We start from the raw sequence: 18948 nt of genomic DNA on the forward strand, positions 1-18948 counted from the left end.
GTCCAGGGAGCAACATGGAACCACATAGAATGTGGTTGCGATAGGAGGAGAAAGCACAGAAACACACGTTTTCTGCTACGTACCACGAGCCTGGTACTTCCCATATGTTGTCTCAATCCTCACAACTGCCCTTGTTGCATCACTATCCTCAATTTACAGATGAGGACACTTGACTTTGGGAAGAATAAGGAACTGGCCCAGGGTTACATGGCTAGTGGGAGAGTTGGGAGAGTACACCCGGGTGTGATCTGCAGAGTTCCTATGTTTTTCAATCCTGTTTGGCAATCATTTCTGTGAGGCACTGGGCTGGGCTCTGGAACTCAGCCATGCATGAGACACAGTCTCTGTTCACTGACTTGAGTCTGCTGGGGGAGACTGACATGCAAACAGGCTGTTTAGTTCTGAGTGACAGTGACAAGAACTACAGGGAAGAGAGCACAGGGTACTCTGGGGACCCAGACTTGGCCATCAGGGAGTGCTTGCCAGAGGAGGCAGTATCTCACTGAGCACTGAGTGGGATTATCCTGGAGCAAGTGGGACAAGCACTTTCTAGACACAATGAAGAGCAAGTATCTAGGCTGGGAAATGGGAACACACAAAATCTTTAGGGAATGTAAACATTCAGAGGTATAGCTGGAGCTCAGATTTCTTTTGGCAGGGTGGGGGAGGAAGGCCAGAGGGGTAGACTGAGAGATGAAGCTGGCAAGCTTAGCAGGGGCTGGATGCTCAAGAGCCCTGCAGGCCCTGCTCAAGTCTGGATTTGATCCTGAGGGCAATGTTAGCCACCGAAGGCTTTTAACATAGTGGCAGTAGGGTGGAGAGAAGTGGACGGTTTGAGCTATTTGGGAGGTAGCATGACTAGGCCTTTTGGTGACAGATGGGGAGAGAGAATAAGATGAGTCATGAAAACAATATCAATAACCACTACTGCTGCCATAGCAGCTATACTGACCGAGCGCTCACTCTACCAAACCTTTCTGTGCATCACTCCATTTCATTGTTGCAACAATCTGAGTTAGGTTCTACTTTTATTCTCATTTTATGGATGAAGAAACTGAGGCTTAGAGGTTAAGCGATTTGCCCAAGGTCATATAGCAAGTGTGACAGAGCCGGATTTCAAACTGGGGTCCAATTCTAAGGCCCGCTGCTCGTGATCACCAAAATGTATTCCTCCCACGATGGCACCCGGTTTCTGGTTCTGGCAACTGGATGGATGGTGGTGCCGTTAACTAGATAGACAGCAGAGAAGGAAGAGCAGGTCTCTTTGGAGAAAGATAGCAAGCTTAGTGTGGGATGTGCTGAGTTTGGGTACCTGTGGGGCATCTGTGAGGAGGTGCCCAGTAGCAGGAGGAGACGTCAATGTGAAGTGAAGAGAGGAAAGAGGTGGACATAGTGAACCAGGAGGCAACACTATCTAGATGGCTTCTCTTTGCCAGGGAGATATCCTTAAGGGAGATGGTCAGGTAGAGGAAGAGAAGCTCACAAAGGAAGAGAAAAGGCGGCAGAGAGGAAGGTGAGAAATGTGGAGAACATGGTGTTCCCACTGCCCTTTCCCTGCCCCCGCTTGGCTGAGGATGGAGGAACCAAAGGAAACAATGCCTGAAAAGGAGACCCAACACAAGATGGGAGATGTTGCCTACTGGACAAAGAAGATGGAACAGGAGAGTATGATTCAGATTTGAGAACAAAGAAGTCATTGGTGACTCTGTGGGGACATGGGGGTTGATGCATGACGTGCAGTGAGTTGACAGGAGGAGTAGACAGTGAATGCAGACAATGTTTTTCAGTGATGAGAGGAAAGAGACTTGGGGGCGTGACAGAGGTTGTACACTCATGGAAGAGTATGCTTTCAAAAAAGAGACAGTACTGGGCACAGTGAAATGCTGATGGGAAACAGCCCAAAGGAGAGGCTGGAGCCACAGCATAGGAAGTCGATGTCAGGCTGAGGGGCCAGGAAAGGAGTGCATGGGCCTTGGGTAGGAAAGGGGTAACTCCTCCCTCATGACCAGAAGAAAGTTTGCAGTTGGGGTGGTAAGACACTGACAGTGCCTGTCCACTGGCTTTTATTCCTCCTTGACACAAGAAGTGAGGTTATCTGCCTAAAAATAAGGTAGGGGTGGGGAAAGCCTGGAGGTTGGAGAAGAATGGAGGTCTGTCTGACAAACGGGCTGTGATGAATGGACGTGATGAGGATCAAGAGGATTAGGGAGCTACAAGAGGCCTGCAGGCAATGTGGGGGCTCAGGCAAGCAGAAGACCATGTGGCCCGGGTGCCACAGACAGATCTGATCCAGTGCTTTCCTGGAGGTGTGGAAGGGGAGAGGCAGGTTGGGGTTCAACCTAGGGCTGCTGTTTTTCTGAGTGGGTGTAATGGAAGGGCCATGGGGCAAGGAATCCAGAGTACTGGTAAGAGAGTACATGAATGACGGTCAAGGGATCTTGAATGGCCTGGAAAGAAGCGAAAGGGGCAGGTTACAGTCTTCAGTGGATGAAGACGAGTGGCTGGGAGGTTGTAGATGACAGAGGCAGGGGTTAGTTCCAAAGGAGCAGGGGTTAGTACATGAAGGAGAGAGACTCATGGTCTGGAAATGGTATAAGGAAGCAGAAAGACACTCGGCTTTATCCGTCTCCTGAGGTGGGAGAGAATGAGCAGTCTCCATTAGACGGATACTGGAGGGAGCTGTGTTTTTGGTGGACAGCCGGACTGTAGTTAAGTCTGGGAGGTGGAAGAGGGACATTGGGGAGGAGGCTGATGTATAAACAGATAATGACCACAATCGCCTATCACAGGATATTGCAACTGCCTGCTTCCATGTTGTATCCTGGCCTCTAGACTGGGCTGGGCAGACAGTAGCTGTGCAGTAAGTTTTTGAACGAGTGAGTAGAGCGTGATAAATGGCAGACTACAGAGATGTGCAAGGTGTAATGGGAGTACAGTAGAAGAAGTTACCTAAGGAAGTCTGCAAATGAGGAAACATCTGAACTGAGCTTGGAAGGAAGTTGTCAGGAGGAAAAGGAGGGGAGAGAAAAGAACGTCACTGGTGAAGGGGAAAGAATGTCCAGGCACAGAGATTTATGAAAAGTACACTAGGCCTGGGAACTGCAGAGTGTGCTCACTGGGACCTAACTGGGAACTACTCTCCTAAGAGGCCAAGACAGGCCAAAGAGACTGCTGCCAGCCACTGGGCACTTCTGGCCAGGCAACGCTGAATTGGAGGCAGAACATGCCGACCATTTTCTGAAGGCAGTGGTGGGACCCCTTGGTTCACTACTGCAGGCTGCAGGGAAAGAGTCCTGTCCTTTGGGATGGAAAAAGATGGAGAATCACTGCTGCTTTCCAGAGCACTAGGGCTGTTTGACCACCCAGGACCTGGAGCTAGCTGATTGTTAAACCCAATCTCTTCGGCTGCTGGGCTCCCGAGTGTGGCACTGTGCAGGTGCAGCTGGGGGCAAGCAAGAGAAGAAATAATGAGGTGGCAGGGGACAAGCCATCAAGCCCGGGGGCTTGCCTGACAGCAGGGCTGCCCAGGAATAGCTCAGCGGGTTCTATCCTCAGCCCTCTGGGAGGAGCCTGCTTAGCCCACAGGCTGGGTCATTCCCATGGCGTCAATTACATCTCCATGCTGGCAACTCCCAGCCCCACACCTCCATCTCCACTTGGATGTCTCATGAGAACCTCTGAATTGACGCGCCCCAACTGAATTCCTTGTCTTCTGCCACTCCTATCCTCACTCGTGAAAGGTATGCCATCTTGCCAGTCACCCAAGCTAACACCTGGGAGATATCCCTGACTCCTTCATCTGCCTGTCCTGCAATCAGATCACCAAGCCTGTCACTTCTGCTTCCTCTGAAAATCCATCTCTCCTGCTCTAGCCCCACCATCAATCACCTCTCCCTTGGCTCACGGTTTTCCTGCCTGGAGCAGCACTCCTCCAGACTACCTTCCATGCTGCCACACGGTAATCTTGGAATAAGACCCAACAAAGTGCATTCTTTGATTAAAGCCCTCTGGTGACTCCCCCTCAGCTGCAGGATCAAGGAATGCTCCTCAGCAGGACCCACAAGGCCCTCTCTCACCTCCACTATCTGTCCTGCCTCTCCTCTGTTGGAGTTCTGGCTATACCAAGCTATTGTGGCTATGCTATGCCCACTGCCAGGAAGGCCCTCCTGATAAATTTATACTCACTCCCTACGACTCAGTTCCTGACTCAGCCTCTTGTACAGCCATTTCCAGCAAGCCCACACAGAATAGGGGGCTTCCCTCATCCCAGTACTTGTCACATGCTAACATTGCTCATTCAGTTTTGTGTCAGTCTCTCCACTGGACTGAGCTTCTCCTGGGTGAGAACTTAATGGCACCATGCTCTAGCTCCCGGTATTTGCACAAGTGTTTGCTGAATGAATAAATGACGATTGACTGAAGCAAGTCCTAGGCTTTGAGGAATCCAGCAAGCAGCTTCTGAAGCAGGACTTGTTTTTTCTCCAATCACTGGCCCCCAGGCTCCCTGACTCTGATGCCTCCCAAACTCATTCAGACTTTCCCAGAGCAGTGAGCTGTGCCAAGGCCTTTGGCAGACAGCATCTTTTATGCCCCAGAAGTCCTGAGGAGAAGAGGTAGTAGAGTTGGGCTCCCCCCCCACACCCACCTTCTTTTTCAGCTTGTGCCGGGCCCGCTTGGCAGCCCTGGCGCTGTTGGGGACTTTGGGCTCCGTGCTGTTGATGAATTCCAGCAGCTCATCCACATCTCGGTGGTCCACGGCAGGCTCCCCAGGGATCCCGCCCAGGGCGCCCCCCTTCATGGGCAGCTCCTCTTTCCGCCTGGTCAGCCTCGAGCGGAGCTTCTCTCGGATCTCGGTATAATTCCGACTCGTCGGGGCGGCGGGTGGCTGGGGGAGGGGGAGGTGCTGACATTACACCCCAGGCCTGGGAGACCCGTGACACCCCCACCCGCTGGCACCAAACGTGATGAGAAGCAACACAACTGTTCTCTCTACTGTAGCCACAAAGGCCAAATAGCTTCAGCCTCAGCCAGGCCTGGAGCCAAGGCAGCGGTGGGTGGAGTGACTGGGAGGTAGGTGACAGCGTTGGGAGCACACTGACTGGAGAGCCAGGAAAGCAGGTTTGAGCCCGGGCTCTGTCATTGGAAGCCGTATGACCTTGGGCAGGTCACCGAGTCTTTGTGAGCCTCAATTTTGTCATCTTTAAAATGAGGATAATAACCCCTTGCTCAAAGGAGACGAGCAATGTAATTACTTTCATTTGTTCTGTCTTCAACTGCTCTACCCTAGCCAGCAGCCCTTTCCTCTTCACCTTCTGAACTGCTTTTCCCCCCTATCCAGAGACAGCATGTACTCTGCTCTGAGCCTCCTTCCTGGTGCCATCTGTGCTCATGGCCTGGCCCTCGGCTGGCTCTCACACTTGGGGACTGAGAGCCTTTGCTTCCACTCTGCTTTCATCACGCACAAGTGTTCACTTCTCTGTGACTACACATGTATACATACTCATCAGAATCATAGCTTTCTCTCTTGCCATTTCTTTTCCTTTTGCCTAAGGAAAAAAAGTCAATCTTAAGAGAAACCATGAAAAGGGCAAAGGTAGCAAAATGTTTAAAAATCCCTACCTCACCAATGTGCTATGAGGATCAAGTGAGTGGACGAAGCTGTGAGGACTCACAGGGTCCCAGCGAGGTTACTGTCCCCATGAGCAAGGGGGCCTCCGGGGACAGCAGGGTGCTCCCTGCTTGGCTCACCTTGGCTGGCCCCCAGCCCTCTCTGGCCTGGGCAGGCCCACTCACCGCATTGTGGCCGAAGAACTCACAGTAGCAACAGTCACAGAACTTCCCATCTCTCTGGTGGATGGAGGACGATGTGCAGGAGCTACGCTCTGAGCTGCTGTCCTCTTCCTCGCCTAGCCCCTCATCCGCCTCGCAGGGCTGGGGTAGCTGGCAGGCCAGGCCACTGTGTGTAAACTTGTGCCCCTTGCACCCGGGGTCCCTGCTGATGGGGAAGACAGACAGGCCCAAAGGTGAGGGAGGGCAGGGCAGGAGCAGACCACAGCAGGAGCCCAGGGAATCAGCACAACCCCTATTGCTGTCCCAACTACCCTTCATCTGCCTCATCCCACGAAGGCCGAGGCAGTCAGACAGCATCAGCGCCTCTTCCAAGAACAGGGTGAACACCCTCACTGTCCCTTAGGGCCCACCTCAATCGCACTTGAGGCTTCCCATGCCTCCCCTGCCCACACCCACTGCGAACACCTCTAACCTACTGTTTTTTTTTTTAATTTTTCTTAATTAATTCATTTTTTTTTGTGAGGAAGATCAGCCCTGAGCTAACATCCATGCTAATCCTCCTCTTTTTGCTGAGGAAGACCAGCTCTGAGCTAACATCTATTGCCAATCCTCCTCCTTTTTTTTTTGCCCCCAAAGCCCCAGTAGATAGTTGTATGTCATAGCTGCACATCCTTTTAGTTGCTGTATGTGGGATGCGGCCTCAGCATGGCCGGAGAAGCGGTGCGTCAGTGCACGCCCGGGATCCGAACCCGGGCTGCCAGTAGCAGAGCGCACGCACTTAACCGCTAAGCCATGGGGCCGGCCCTATCCTACTGTTCATCACACTTTACTGTGATGGTCTCTTTGTCCGCTTGTCTCTCGGACCAACTGTGCACTCCCCAAGGACAGGGACTATTGCACTTTTATTTTTGGGTCCCAGTGTGTAGCATATCAACCTTGCACATAGTAGGTGCTCAGAAAGTAGGTGTCTGAACAGACTGGTAGACTGATGGCTCCCCTGGAGCATCCAAACGAGGCCAACAAGGTTGGTTTCCTTTCATGCTCCAAGGTCCCTATGACCGAGTCTGCACCAGTGGGTGGAGCTGCCTTAGCCATGGGGCCATGAGGTTAACAAAAGCAATGTGCCTTGTGGGCCACAGACTATAGGAGCTGCTGTCTGTGCTAGGTACTTTATTCAGCATATTATTTCTAACGATTCCCCGAGTCCTGCAAAGTAGGTGTTGCTATCTGCACCATGCAGTGGAGAAGACTCAGGGCTCAGAGTTTTAACTGATTTGCCCAAGGAGTGGACAGGACGCAGCCCGTGTTTCTGTATGCAAAGCTCACATTCTCCCACTGCACCACTCTGCCTCTGCATTTCAGGAAGTAGGGAGGCAGCTTATAACATAGACTATTTTCCCAGGGTGAGAATGAGACAGGCCTGCAAGGTCCCAGAATTGGAGCTGGGAGAGCCAGAGCCCTGGATTGGCCATCAGCAGCTGGACTGCTCCAGGGCTGGCGCCACAGCTGGGTGAGGTGCGGGAGCCGGAAGGAAGAGCAGGGCAAGGAGCAGTGAGGAGGCTCGGCTCCCCAGGCAGTCCACAGGACACAGGTTGAAAAGGAGGCGGCAGGAACCATTATCAGTGGTGCTTAGAGAAGCTTCATCCAAACTGACCACTCTTCATCTACTACATTAGCAAAATTAAAATACCCAGTGCTCCTGAGAATACGGAGAAACTAGCACTCTAATATTGGTGGTTATATCAATTTGGAGAGCCCTTTGGAAAGCAATTTTTCAATGTGTATTAAGAACCCTTCTCAAAAAACAAAAGACACCCTTGAACTGAGAACTTTTTTTCATTCTGAGGGATCTATTCTAAGGAGAAAATCCAAAAGTGGGAAAAAGCTTTAGGCAAAGACATCTTTAGAGGCAGTATATATAATGTTAAAATGTTGAATGGCCTAAATGTTCAGCAACTGGAGAACAGCGAAGTGCACTATGGAGAATATTCTCCAGGCTTCATTTATTTATTTTTTGGTGAGGAAGATCGGCCCTGAGCTAACATGTTGCCAATCTTCCTCTTTTTGCTGAGGAAGATTAGCCCTAAGATAACACCTGTGCCCATCTTCTTCTATTTTGTATATGGAATGCCACCACAGCATGGCTTGATGAGTGGTGTGTAGGTCCGCGCCTAGGATCCGAACCTGCACACCCCGGGCTGCCGAAGTGGAGAGCATGGACTTAACCATTACGCCACCGGGCCAGCCCCTCTCCAGCCTTTAAAGCTGAGGTCAGAAGACCACACAGGAACCTAACAGTGCTGAGTGAAGCTGGATGACAAGAAACTGTACAGACACCACCACCAATGTGTGGGACAGACATGCCAGGGAAAACTGCTGAAAGGGGTGGTATCAGGGTGGTGGGATTTTAGAATGGGAAAATTTATATAAATGCATAATAAAATACATCTATCTTCTCCAAAGAATTTTATCTTTCCAATACATATTAATATACATTTTCTAGGTATCTACCTTAAGGGCATAATTCCTAACTCAAATGCAGATCTAGGTGCAAGGATGCTCATTACAGTCTTGTTTATAATGGTTAAAAACTGGAAATGCCTAAATGTCCAGGAATAGGGAATGATAAAATAAATTATGCTAGAGCTATACAATAAGACATTATGTGGCCACTGAAAAGTTTTTTGAAGAATTTTAACTGGGGAAACGATCATGATATAATGTTAAAAAAAAAATAACTACACAAAAATGTACATAAAGAGGGACCTGCTTATGTTATATACAGAAACATCAGGAAGAAAATACACCACAGCATTAGAAGCTTATCTTTAGGTTGTGAGGACATTTTTTTCTTCTTTTTACGTTTATAAATTTTTCCAAGTTTTTTAAAAATAATAAACACATTTCTTTTATAACTGGAAAAACTACAGAAAAAACAACAGAGTCTAACCCTTTAATTTCCACCCCAAAGGTATGCTCCGTGAAGTTTTCCAAAACTCTATGTTCAAGTCAGCGGGGATTTGCCCTTCACACTAGCCACTTACCTGTGAGTGCTAGGTAGCTGCTGAGAGTTCGGTGGTGGGAGGAGAGGACCGCCACAGTGCCCACTGCAGTGCCCACTACAGGGGTGGTTGCACCCCGAGAATGGTGGAGGCATCTTCAGGAGCGGCATGCTGGTAGAGGACAGGTGGGGGCTCTGACAGGCCCCTAGAGTGGTAGGGGCAGCAGCAGCAGCAACAGGGCATACTGAAGCCTGGGCAGGGAAAGGTGCTGCTGGGGAGGTGGGCAGCAGGTGTGGGTGGGGTGGTGAGCCAAAGGATCTGGGGTGAGATGGGATCAGTGACGTTGGCTGTGGATGGTGGCCGGTGGGGCTATTAGGTGGAGCAGTGAGGTCTGAATGCCGGTGGTGCTCCGAGATGGAAAAAACCTCACCTGTGGGCAGATCGGGGAGAAAGGTGTCAGAGAGGGAGCCCAAATTCTGGGAAAGAAAGCCCAAGGGCTCACTGCCATAGCATCCTGCTTACTGTGACCAGAGGGACCTGTCTGGGCACAGCCTCTCAGCATAGTGCACCTGTGAGCTATTGGAAAAGTCCAGCAGTACCTTGAGCTGAAGAGGTCTTTCTACAGGCAGCAGCTCGGCTCAACAGGCTCGAGGAGCCGAGGTGTGAGGGAGAAGGCACCAAGGAATGCTGGCAGCACGGAAGGCCACACACCTCTATTGTGGCACAAATAGGGGATACGTTCTGTCTCTCAGGGTCTCTCTAGGACCTGCTTGTTCACAGGCATTCCTCAGGCCCAGGGCAAGATCTACAGAAGTCAGTGGAGCAGCAGGCCAAGGTTCTGTCTCTTGGGCCATGAGGACCGAGGTAGCCAGGGTATGCCAGACTCGCAGGTGGTCCCAGATTTCAGAGAAGAAGTGGGAAAAGGCTTTGATGACTCTCTTTGGCTTATGCACCAAAATAACTGGAATTATGTACTGCTCAACTCTCACAGTTCTGGGGGCAGCACCCCTTTGAAGAACTCAGCCCCTCCATTTAGAAGTCGACAGTAATTCATAGTTACATAGTACATCAATAACCCAAGACTTTTCCTTTGGGTCTCTGAGGGTTATCTCAGGGTCTAAAGAAGGCTTCTATAGCTTGAAACTGGCTGATGATGACGGCAGCTTGCACTGCCAACCTCTTGTGGGTGCAAGTGCAGTGCCTTTACACCCAGCCCTTAAGTGGGGAAAGAAGGCCTAGGAAGAAGTCACCCAGGTCCTCTGCGCTGCTGCAGCGGTCAGGTGTGAGGTGATCTAAGTCCTAATTCCCTAAGGGGCTGCCCAGACTCTATTTTCTATTCAGCCCGTGCTCACCAAGTCCCTTCCTGGATCCAATGGGAACAGCTATCAGAGCCACGCAGTATTTTTCAACTTCAGAGTCCTGGGGAAAGGAGTCTCACAGAAACAGTCAAGGGCTAGGTCCCCCCGCTGCTTCCCGCCAGAACAGCTCCACTTTCACTTAATTTAATAACTGATCTGTTTGAACAAACTGGTGAGGAAAATACAGCTTTCTACATTTATGGGGTCTGGCTCTCTCCCAAGCTTGGAGACTCACCGGGGATGGTAGGAGGACTCCCGAGCGAGCTGCCTGGCACGGCCCCACTGGAGTGCGGGGAGTTCCAGAGGCCTGAGAGCTTATGTGCTGACAGGAATGAGCTGGGATCCCAGTCCCCTGAGTTCCCATGGCAGGAGGAGGACAAGGACGAGGACGATGAAGAGGAAGACGAAGAAGAATGAGAGTCACCCCCACAAGACTGTGATTTGCAGGATGTGTGTGACAAGGAGATCTGGAGAAGGGGGAAGAAAAAGGCTCATGATAAAACCGCAAACATCAGAGCCGACCCTCTGCTGCCTAAGCTTACCCAGGAGTGCCTCTTCCTCCAAGCCCCCACGCGGTGGCCAAAGCACAATTCCCACTGCTCCAGGTGCAAGGGCAAATGTGGGCCAGGTCTTTGCCGGGAGGGGCTGTGGTGATCCCACTGAAGTGACGTGTGTGGATACTGGGGAGAGACACTCTGGTCGGGGCAGAGGCTGCCTGTCAACTGTGGGCCTTTGGGGAGTCTTGAGAGCTGCCAAGGAGAGGAAGGGTCTTTAAGCCAGGAGTCCTGAAGCTGAACTGATCTGGGTAAAAGACAGGGGCTGGAGGAAAAGGAGAAATGAGGACAGTCTGACAGCTGTGATTCAGGAGACAGCAGACTTGGATGGCTCCCACCTGAGGCCTTCTAACTGACGCACACTGCAGACCCTCAAACCGATCTCTGCTCTTCATGTCACACTGTTTGGCTTTCAAGCTGCCAAGACTTGAAGGCAGCACGGTCACATGGAAGGGGCAGGATCCCAATCTACCAGTACCCATGAGCCAGCCCTCACACTGCACACAGACTCTACTCAGGGGCCGGCAGGCTACCTGAAGCCTCTCTCTTCTTCCCCAAAACCTAACCCCAAGTCACTAATGCTGTGTGAATGCAGCCCAGCAGCCTCTCAGTGCCTGGGCATAGGGGCTGCCCGAGGAGAACCACCTGACAGGACAGGGAAGAACCAGCTCAACAACCTGACTTCTTTGGGCAGGCAGCCCTCCTGCATTCAGGGACTCAGCGGTTACCTACCGCCACTGCATGTTCTCGACCTGTCTGCCTTTCATCTTCCTCCATGCTCTTTCGGCAACTCTGGCAGACCCATAGAGGCATCTCGCCTAGGAGATTCTTGACGAGCTTTGGCATGAAGTCAGGGGGCAGCTTCTCACCCTGCAACACCAGTCCGTTTTGGGAAGGGCCTTCTTCCCAGCCTTTGCGTTCTCGATGACACAGCAGGCAGCAGGTCTGCACAGACTGGCTGGAGGTGGGGGGAACCTGTCCAACAGACAGAAACAGGGTTTCCCAGGAGAGGAAAGGCTCTGCTTAGAAATAATATTAATGATACTAATAATGCCACTTATTACGTGCCAGGCACTGGGTTAGGCACTTATATACATAATTTTAGTCCTTGTAACAGCTCTGCAAACTAGGTGTTATTGTTCCCATTTTTTTTAGATGAAGAAACAGATTTAAAGAAGTCAAATAAGTTGCCCAAGGAGCTAGTGAGTGGTTGACCTAGGATTTGAACCCCAGTGAAGCTGACTCCAAAGCTCATGCCAAAATGCCCTAATGCCCCAATGTTCCAAAATCTTGGTTAAAAAGAAGATGGCCCTTCCTTCTCTAGCATGTCTGGGAGTGCCACAATTCTTGGGCTGTCTATGCAGTCCACAGACAAATCCTCACCTGCAAGGAAAAAATGCTTTCAGTTAACGCAGAGTTTGGGAGAACATGTGGGTTTCCTAAAGAGCTGCACAATTCCATAAGGATCACAGCAGTATTTTAGAGGAGGGGTTTATATAGCTAGTTGAAAGCATCAACTCAATTGAAAACTGAGTTCGAGGGCAGGTAAGGCAGACCCTAGTGCTTCTCAGAGGCAGTGAGGTGTGGTGAAAAGAACCTGGGCTTTGAGGGTCACACTGATATGCATTCTAATTCCTGCCTGACCACATATTAGCTAGGTGACCTTGAGCAAGTTATTTAATTTCCCAAGCTCCGATTTCCTACCTACCTTGCAGAGTTGTTGTGAGGCTTGGTGCGCAAACAGGTAAAGTGCCTAATCCTGTGTGTGCCCATAGCCTAGGCCCAATACACAATAATTATTACCTGGACTTGTTTTTCCCTTCTAGGACAAACTTGACATAGAAATATAAGTCTATAGGTTTTCTTTCACACTGAGGGATACTGACTTGGAGACTGACTGCATTTAATGACCCCAATTAATAGCCTTCCTATATCCTGCAACTTTGTAGCCCTCTCACTGACACCAGGCTTGATCATGTCACTTTCTTTGGCCAACAGGATGTTAGCAAACACACTGCCAGCATAAGCTTGGAAAGTGTGTATGCATTTTTACTTGCTTCCTTGCATGGCTGGGCTTGCTCGCTCTTACACCTCTGTCATACCATGAGAGCATGACCAGGCTAGCTGCTAGAGGGATGTGAGAGACATGTGGAGAAAACTGAGTCTTCCCAGCTGATTGGCCAGCAGATTGAATACACGAGTGAGCCCAGCTGAGATCAGCCAAGCCGGCCCTGAATGGCAGAAACACCCAGTCAACCCATAGACTCATGAGAAATAATAAATGGTGTTGTTTTAAGCCACTAAGTTTTGGTGTGGTTTGTTACATGCAATAGTTAACTGATATACCTTCCAAACTTACCCACTACTAGGTAACAGGTGTTTGCTGAGGCCTAAGCAAAGGAATGGGGTATCATCCTCATTCTACCAATAAAATAAATGCCATCATCTTTCTCGAATAAAATTACCTTCTCACAATAAGTTGGCATCAGGGTATCCTTAAATTTGTATGTTACAATTACAATGACCCAGGTCTCTGGTTTCTAGAAAAACAAGGGAACCAAATAGTAGTACCAGGAGCATAATGAAACATTTGGGGAAGTACAGGGACCTCGGAAAAGAGTACCAGACCATGTGGAACTCCTGAGATAATGCCTAAATGCTCCATTTTGGTAAGCAAGGCAGCTGCTTAATCACAACCGCAGAGGATCTAGCCTGCTAAACCACTGGTGGTGAGCATCTCCTGGAAAGGATGGAAGGTTGATGGAGAAGGATGGCGTTTAGAGGAGTTAAGATGAAGGAGGCCTTTTTGAGAAGTGTACCCAGGAAACTTTCCATAGCTACAAGGTGCCATACTAATTCCAGGGGGAGGAGGTGAGGCCAACACCCAAGTCTCTTCCCCTGTGGGAAATATCATAGTGACTATATTCTTAAGGCAATCACCAGGACATGCAATTTTACTACAGTAGAGTTTCATTTCATTTGGGTGTTAGGTTCTAAAGTTATTACATAAGATGAAAATTTCTATGAGTAAAATTACTCTTGAAATTCTTTACATGGCCTGTAAAGTACAGTATATATGGTTGTATGTACTACCAAGAATTCAAAAGTATAATGTATATGACAATGTATAATAATTGTTCTTTCTATTTTGTTTTTTAAAATGAAAATAGAACTCTTATAAGTTAAATATGTGATCAATGTGACTGTACTTAGTGCCAAAGTACTTGCGGGAAGTGCTGGGGTGCAGTGGAAACAACACTGGCTTTGGCATTAATCCTGGGCCTCCATCACTTACCAGCTGTATAATGCTGGGCAAATTCTACTTACTCTGTCTCTTCATCTGTAAAATGGGATTAAGTCCTAACTTGTAGGGTTGGCTGTGAGCATTAAATGTGATAAAGCACCCACTCCAGTGCCAGGCATATAATACGTTGCTCAACATATGGTACTAAGAATTATGAACATGATGGGAGCAATGGGAAACAATATTTAAAATCAGGACTAGGGTTGAAAATACAGAAAACAGTCACTGTATTTTACAAGAATCCAAGAATCTCTCACACGTGATGAATCCAAGGTGACTCTGAGGCATTTTATTCTCTGCCCTAAATCCCATGAAGTCATTCCTTAAGTTCTCCAAACACTCCCTGTACTCTCCTATCTCATGCCTTTGCTAAAGGGGATCCTCTGCTTAAAACCTTTCCTTCTCACGTTTACCAATAAGCAGATGGGCAGGACTTAAAGGCCCAGCTTCAATCCAACCTCATCTAAGCTTTCCTAGAGAGTCCCTCTTATAATTCACCTCTCCTCTCCATATCCCCATAGCACTCCGTGCCTTGGTTACGGTATTTTTGCTTTCCACTTAATTTATTTACCTGCATCTTCTGTCCCTTCTACTATGTTGTGCTCCTAGAAGGCAAGCACCAGGTCTGATTCTTGTCTGGATCCCTCACAGTGAAGCACAAGGCATAGGCTCAGCTGAGCACATGGTGGCTAAGTCAGATTTGTTAAGTGTGCCTATGTCAATACAGGCAGCTGGGTGAGACACTGCTTGAAATTATATGGCTTCCCACAGAGAAAGGCCATCTCTCCACCCTGGACCTCTACCCAAATGGTTCCAATCTCAAGTGTGGAAGAGTAGATGTCTGCATTCCTTAGAGATTACAATGAGATGCCCAGTTCACAGAAATAACATGACTCTCCCTAGAGCCAAACTGGTACATATAATAAATGAGATTAGCCATCAATGGAAGTGAATTTACAGGATAGTCTGTCTTTACAGTTAAAGGAAGAAACACAAGGCCTAGACAGCTAATCAAGTCTTAACTGAAGCAGGGGTGATACCGCCTACATTGCACAAGCCTGCCCAGAGGGTTAAGTGACACTAGAGATGCACAGCCCTTAGCTCAAGGGATCCATAGAGTAGGCACTCAGTCCATTATCTAGGCTCCCTGGCTGTTCTGTTCTTAATAACTTGATACTGGAAACTAGCTTATCCACTGTCCTGAGTTTAGTATACTTGAGTCTTTCTTTCTAGGCCCAGGCAGTTCTGGGGGCCACCCCCAAAGGTGTCTTAACCCTAAGCCTTGGCACTTGCCCCTGAGTACAATTCCTGAGGGGGGAGTGGCTAAGAACCTTTCTCTGATATTTTCACCTTTACTTTAATTGCCAAGGGTAGTGAGAAGCCCAAGCCCTGGAGATGTTACATTCAGTGGGTACTACCACTGTTCCTTCGTATTTTTCCTTCGGCAGAGAAAAGCTCTTGGTTCGATTTCCCTTTGACTGCAATCTCCTGCCATTTTCCAAATTCCTGGCAATCATGACCCCTTATGCCCTAAAGTGAACTTGGGCTTTCAACTAGCTGTTCTCATGCTGTACTGTTAGCACCAGGCACAATATTCCCACAAAAGACCATGATTAATAAATGTTTATTGAATGAATGAAACACCCAATCATGTTTCTTCATCACAAAGGATGATGGAACCGATTCTTAAACCCAAAAGCCCTGGGCAACAACCAATTATTCCTTCTCATCTCAGTTTAAATTTCAGAGCCTTTCCAGATACAGGTCTGGCCTTAGCGAAAGGATGCAGAAGAGGAAGGAAAGGTTCTAGGGGTTCTCTAGATTTGAGATATGCTCAAAAAAGCTCCAAGATAATTCTGCTTTACTCTCTGAGGAAAACCAGAACCTCTGGAGAGTGTAAGGTTACTCACACAGGGGATCCACATTGTAGCACGCACATCCCCAGAACATAAAGGAGCCAGCTGAACCCTAGACTGTGGCCACTCCTACCCCAGGGGGCTGGCATGTGCCGCCATTAAAACCAGTATCTCTGCTCCCTCACCTGACCAGGCCCAAGACTTTTCTGTCTTCACCTGAGAAGCATCGTACTAGGGCATTCTAGTTTTTCCTGGATAAAAAGAGATAAAATCAAAGGAAGGGGAAGCCAACTTTTTCATGGAACACCATTTTTACTTGAAAGAATGACTGACAAATTAAAGTTATTCGTACTTGGGTACTGGCAGACGTTTTCACAAAAAAAGAACAAAATGAGAGTATTACTTCACCGAAAACAACTTATTTGCGGCCAATGATAAAATTCAAACTTTTAGGGTGGAAATTAGAATTCTGGAAAACTTGTATCCACCACCATGAGCTTGACAGCTTCCCAGTACTTGAAGACTTTTCTGATGAAATTGGTGGTGACATTAACAAATGTTATCTTTTGATATTATAAAATGAAATGGGAAAACACTGGGAAGATCTATATAACTCAGTGAACCTATTTTCCAAATGATCAAAGCACGATGTTACAGAACCATGCATTGGTAAAAAATCCATTCAAAGTGCTAGATGGACCAACAGATTTTAATATAAATGAGTATAAAGACTTCATTGATAAGGTCTCAGATTCTATATTGCAAAGAAGAATATCAACAATCATCTGGAAAGGCTATTAAAATACTCCCCTTTTCAACTACACATCTGTGGGAGGCTGGATTTTTTAAATATACTTCAACCAAAACAATGCACTGCAAAAGACTGAATACAGAAGCATATATGTGGGCCAGCCCCGTGGCTTAGCGGTTAAGTGCATGCGCTCTGCTGCTGGCGGCCCGGGTTCGGATCCCGGGCGCGCACCGACGCATCGCTTCTCCAGCCATGCTGAGGCCGCGTCCCACGTATGGCAACTAGAAGGATGTGCAGCTGACATACAACTATGTACTGGGGCTTTGGTGGAAAAATAAATAAATAAATAAAATTATAAAAAAAAAAAAAGAAGCATATATGAGAATCTAGATTTTTTTTCTATTAAGCCAGACATAAAGAAATTTGCAAAAATGAAAATAAGACCATTCTTATCACTAAGTTTTTTGGAAAATAGTTATTTTTCATTAAAAAATTGTTATTTATGTTAATGTGATAGGTTTAATATTGTTATTCTCAAGTGAATTAACAACTAAATATTTTTTAACTTTCTCAGCTTTAATACTTAATTTGGTAAATATCAATAGACATAATTAAAAAAAGCTATTTTGGGTCCTCGATAAATTTTAGGAATGTAAAAGGGTCCCGAGACCAAACACTTTGAGAACTGCTGATGTAAAGCATCTGATGGTGCCTGTCACCCAGTGGGTGCTCAATAAGCAACAGTTGTTATTAACAGTGATACACTTCATGACATATCTGGATAGCTCTTTGGGGGCATGAATAAAATTTTCCACCTCAGCCTTTCTGTCCACAATTTGGGACTTGACGGGGAATAACACGGGTCACCAGAACAGGCAGTTGTCAAGGACTGCTCTGAAGCTGGATCTAATTTCCAGAACCAAACCTGCTCTCATTCCTCTCATGGATTCCTTTTATTCCCAAGAGTTTGTTTATGTTTGTAGAGGATTCCCCCAAGACACATGCTATATCCAACCAGCAGCCCTGCAACAGCTTCCAAATTCTATTCTGAAATGGTCCATGAGAGCATTCTACTCTCAAGTCACCCAACTCCAAGAGCCTCTCTGTCACCAAGGCAGGCAGAGGACAACAGAAGCAGCTAAAATTCCCTTCCAGAAGCAGAGAAAATGATTAATCTCCAGCCTAGAAAAACTCATCAGCCCAGTCATCACTACTCACTCTTCCGTTCACCCATTCATTCCTTCATTAAACAAACATTCTCAGAGCGCCTACCTGGTGCCAACCATTGTGCTGGGTGCCGGGAAACATCAAACAAAATGTGCCTGCCTTAAATGTTCTTCAAAGAGTTCCTGCCTTAAGAGCACATGCTTAAATCAGGCAGGTTCATGCACGGGGCTGTCAACACTCCCAAACTCCCAAGATGCCTCATATTCGTTTGGCAGGAACACAAATTAAAATAATACACAATTAAAATTAATACACAAAATAAAACCAACCAACCAGGACATTGGGATTGTCCACTTAATGCAAGCTTATTATGTGCCTTCTGGCATACCTACCCCAGTTTGAGGATCTCCTTCTTTTAGCTCCTCCTTCCTACCTTGGTCTCTCTTTAATCTCCAGGCGCTTCTCTGGGTGACCTCACTACTGTGGCACCCTCTGGCCCCTGACATCCACGAGCTGGCCACAGCTGACCTCTCCATGCTCCATTTCCATGCTTAACACCTGAGAATCTTAGGTTCTATTCACACTGTTCCTCAGATATACCTGGCCCCTTCAAACCTCAGCACCTCAGCTTTACTCCTCAGCAAATTTCTACTCATCCCCTAAGATCTTGGTCAAAGGTCAGTGAAGCTTTTGCTGGACCAGGCTAAGCAGAACTACTTCTTTTCTTTTTTCTTTTTTTTTGGTGAGGAAGATTAGCCCTGAGCTAACATCTGTTGCCAATCCTCCTCTTTTTGCTGAGGAAGGCCCGCCGTGGGATAACATCTGTGCCCATCTTTCTCTACTTTAAATGTGGGATGCCTACCACAGCATGGCTTGACAAGCAGTATATAGGTCTGCACCCGGGATCCGAACCTGCAAACCCCTGGCCACCAAAGCAGAGCACGTGAACTTAACCACTACGCCACTGGGCCGGCCCCTAGAACTACTTCTTTTAATATAGCATCTATCACATTGTGCCACAGACATATTCTCTGTCCCCAAACCCTCAGTAGAATAGGAGCTCTTTGGGGGCAGGGAGTGGATCTTGGTCATTTAAGTGTGTCCAGAAACCTAGGCTTGGCTTGGGCCTGGCACATGGCAGGCATTCACTGAATAAAGGAAGGAAT

General features: G+C 47.9%; 2 protein-coding genes across 17 annotated transcripts in view; one reads left to right on the forward strand and one right to left on the reverse strand.

Annotated features, from left to right (window-relative positions):
- The window catches only part of HNRNPAB (heterogeneous nuclear ribonucleoprotein A/B), a 314463-nt gene that overhangs the window by 34291 nt on the left and 261224 nt on the right, over positions 1 to 18948 (forward strand). The window lies entirely within an intron of this gene.
- Positions 1 to 18948, reverse strand: part of FAM193B (family with sequence similarity 193 member B) — a 32460-nt gene that overhangs the window by 5921 nt on the left and 7591 nt on the right. For 3 of the 16 annotated variants that reach the window (XM_058547066.1, XM_058547097.1, XM_058547165.1), the window contains 6 exons: positions 11437 to 11679; positions 10693 to 10899; positions 10386 to 10617; positions 8835 to 9222; positions 5794 to 5995; positions 4646 to 4885 (listed from right to left, as the gene is read on the reverse strand). In XM_058547066.1, the coding sequence (XP_058403049.1) occupies positions 4646 to 4885; positions 5794 to 5995; positions 8835 to 9222; positions 10386 to 10617; positions 10693 to 10899; positions 11437 to 11679 (1512 nt within the window). Of the gene's footprint in view, positions 1 to 4645; positions 4886 to 5793; positions 5996 to 8834; positions 9223 to 9391; positions 9551 to 10144; positions 10212 to 10385; positions 10618 to 10692; positions 10900 to 11436; positions 11680 to 17887; positions 17969 to 18948 lie in introns of those variants that run through there. The other 13 variants (XM_058547155.1, XM_058547088.1, XM_058547077.1 and 10 more) reach the window with 13 other exon arrangements.

The sequence above is a fragment of the Diceros bicornis genome, chromosome 1 (genome assembly GCF_020826845.1).
Source record: "Diceros bicornis minor isolate mBicDic1 chromosome 1, mDicBic1.mat.cur, whole genome shotgun sequence".
In the NCBI taxonomy this organism is placed as follows: domain Eukaryota; kingdom Metazoa; phylum Chordata; class Mammalia; order Perissodactyla; family Rhinocerotidae; genus Diceros; species Diceros bicornis.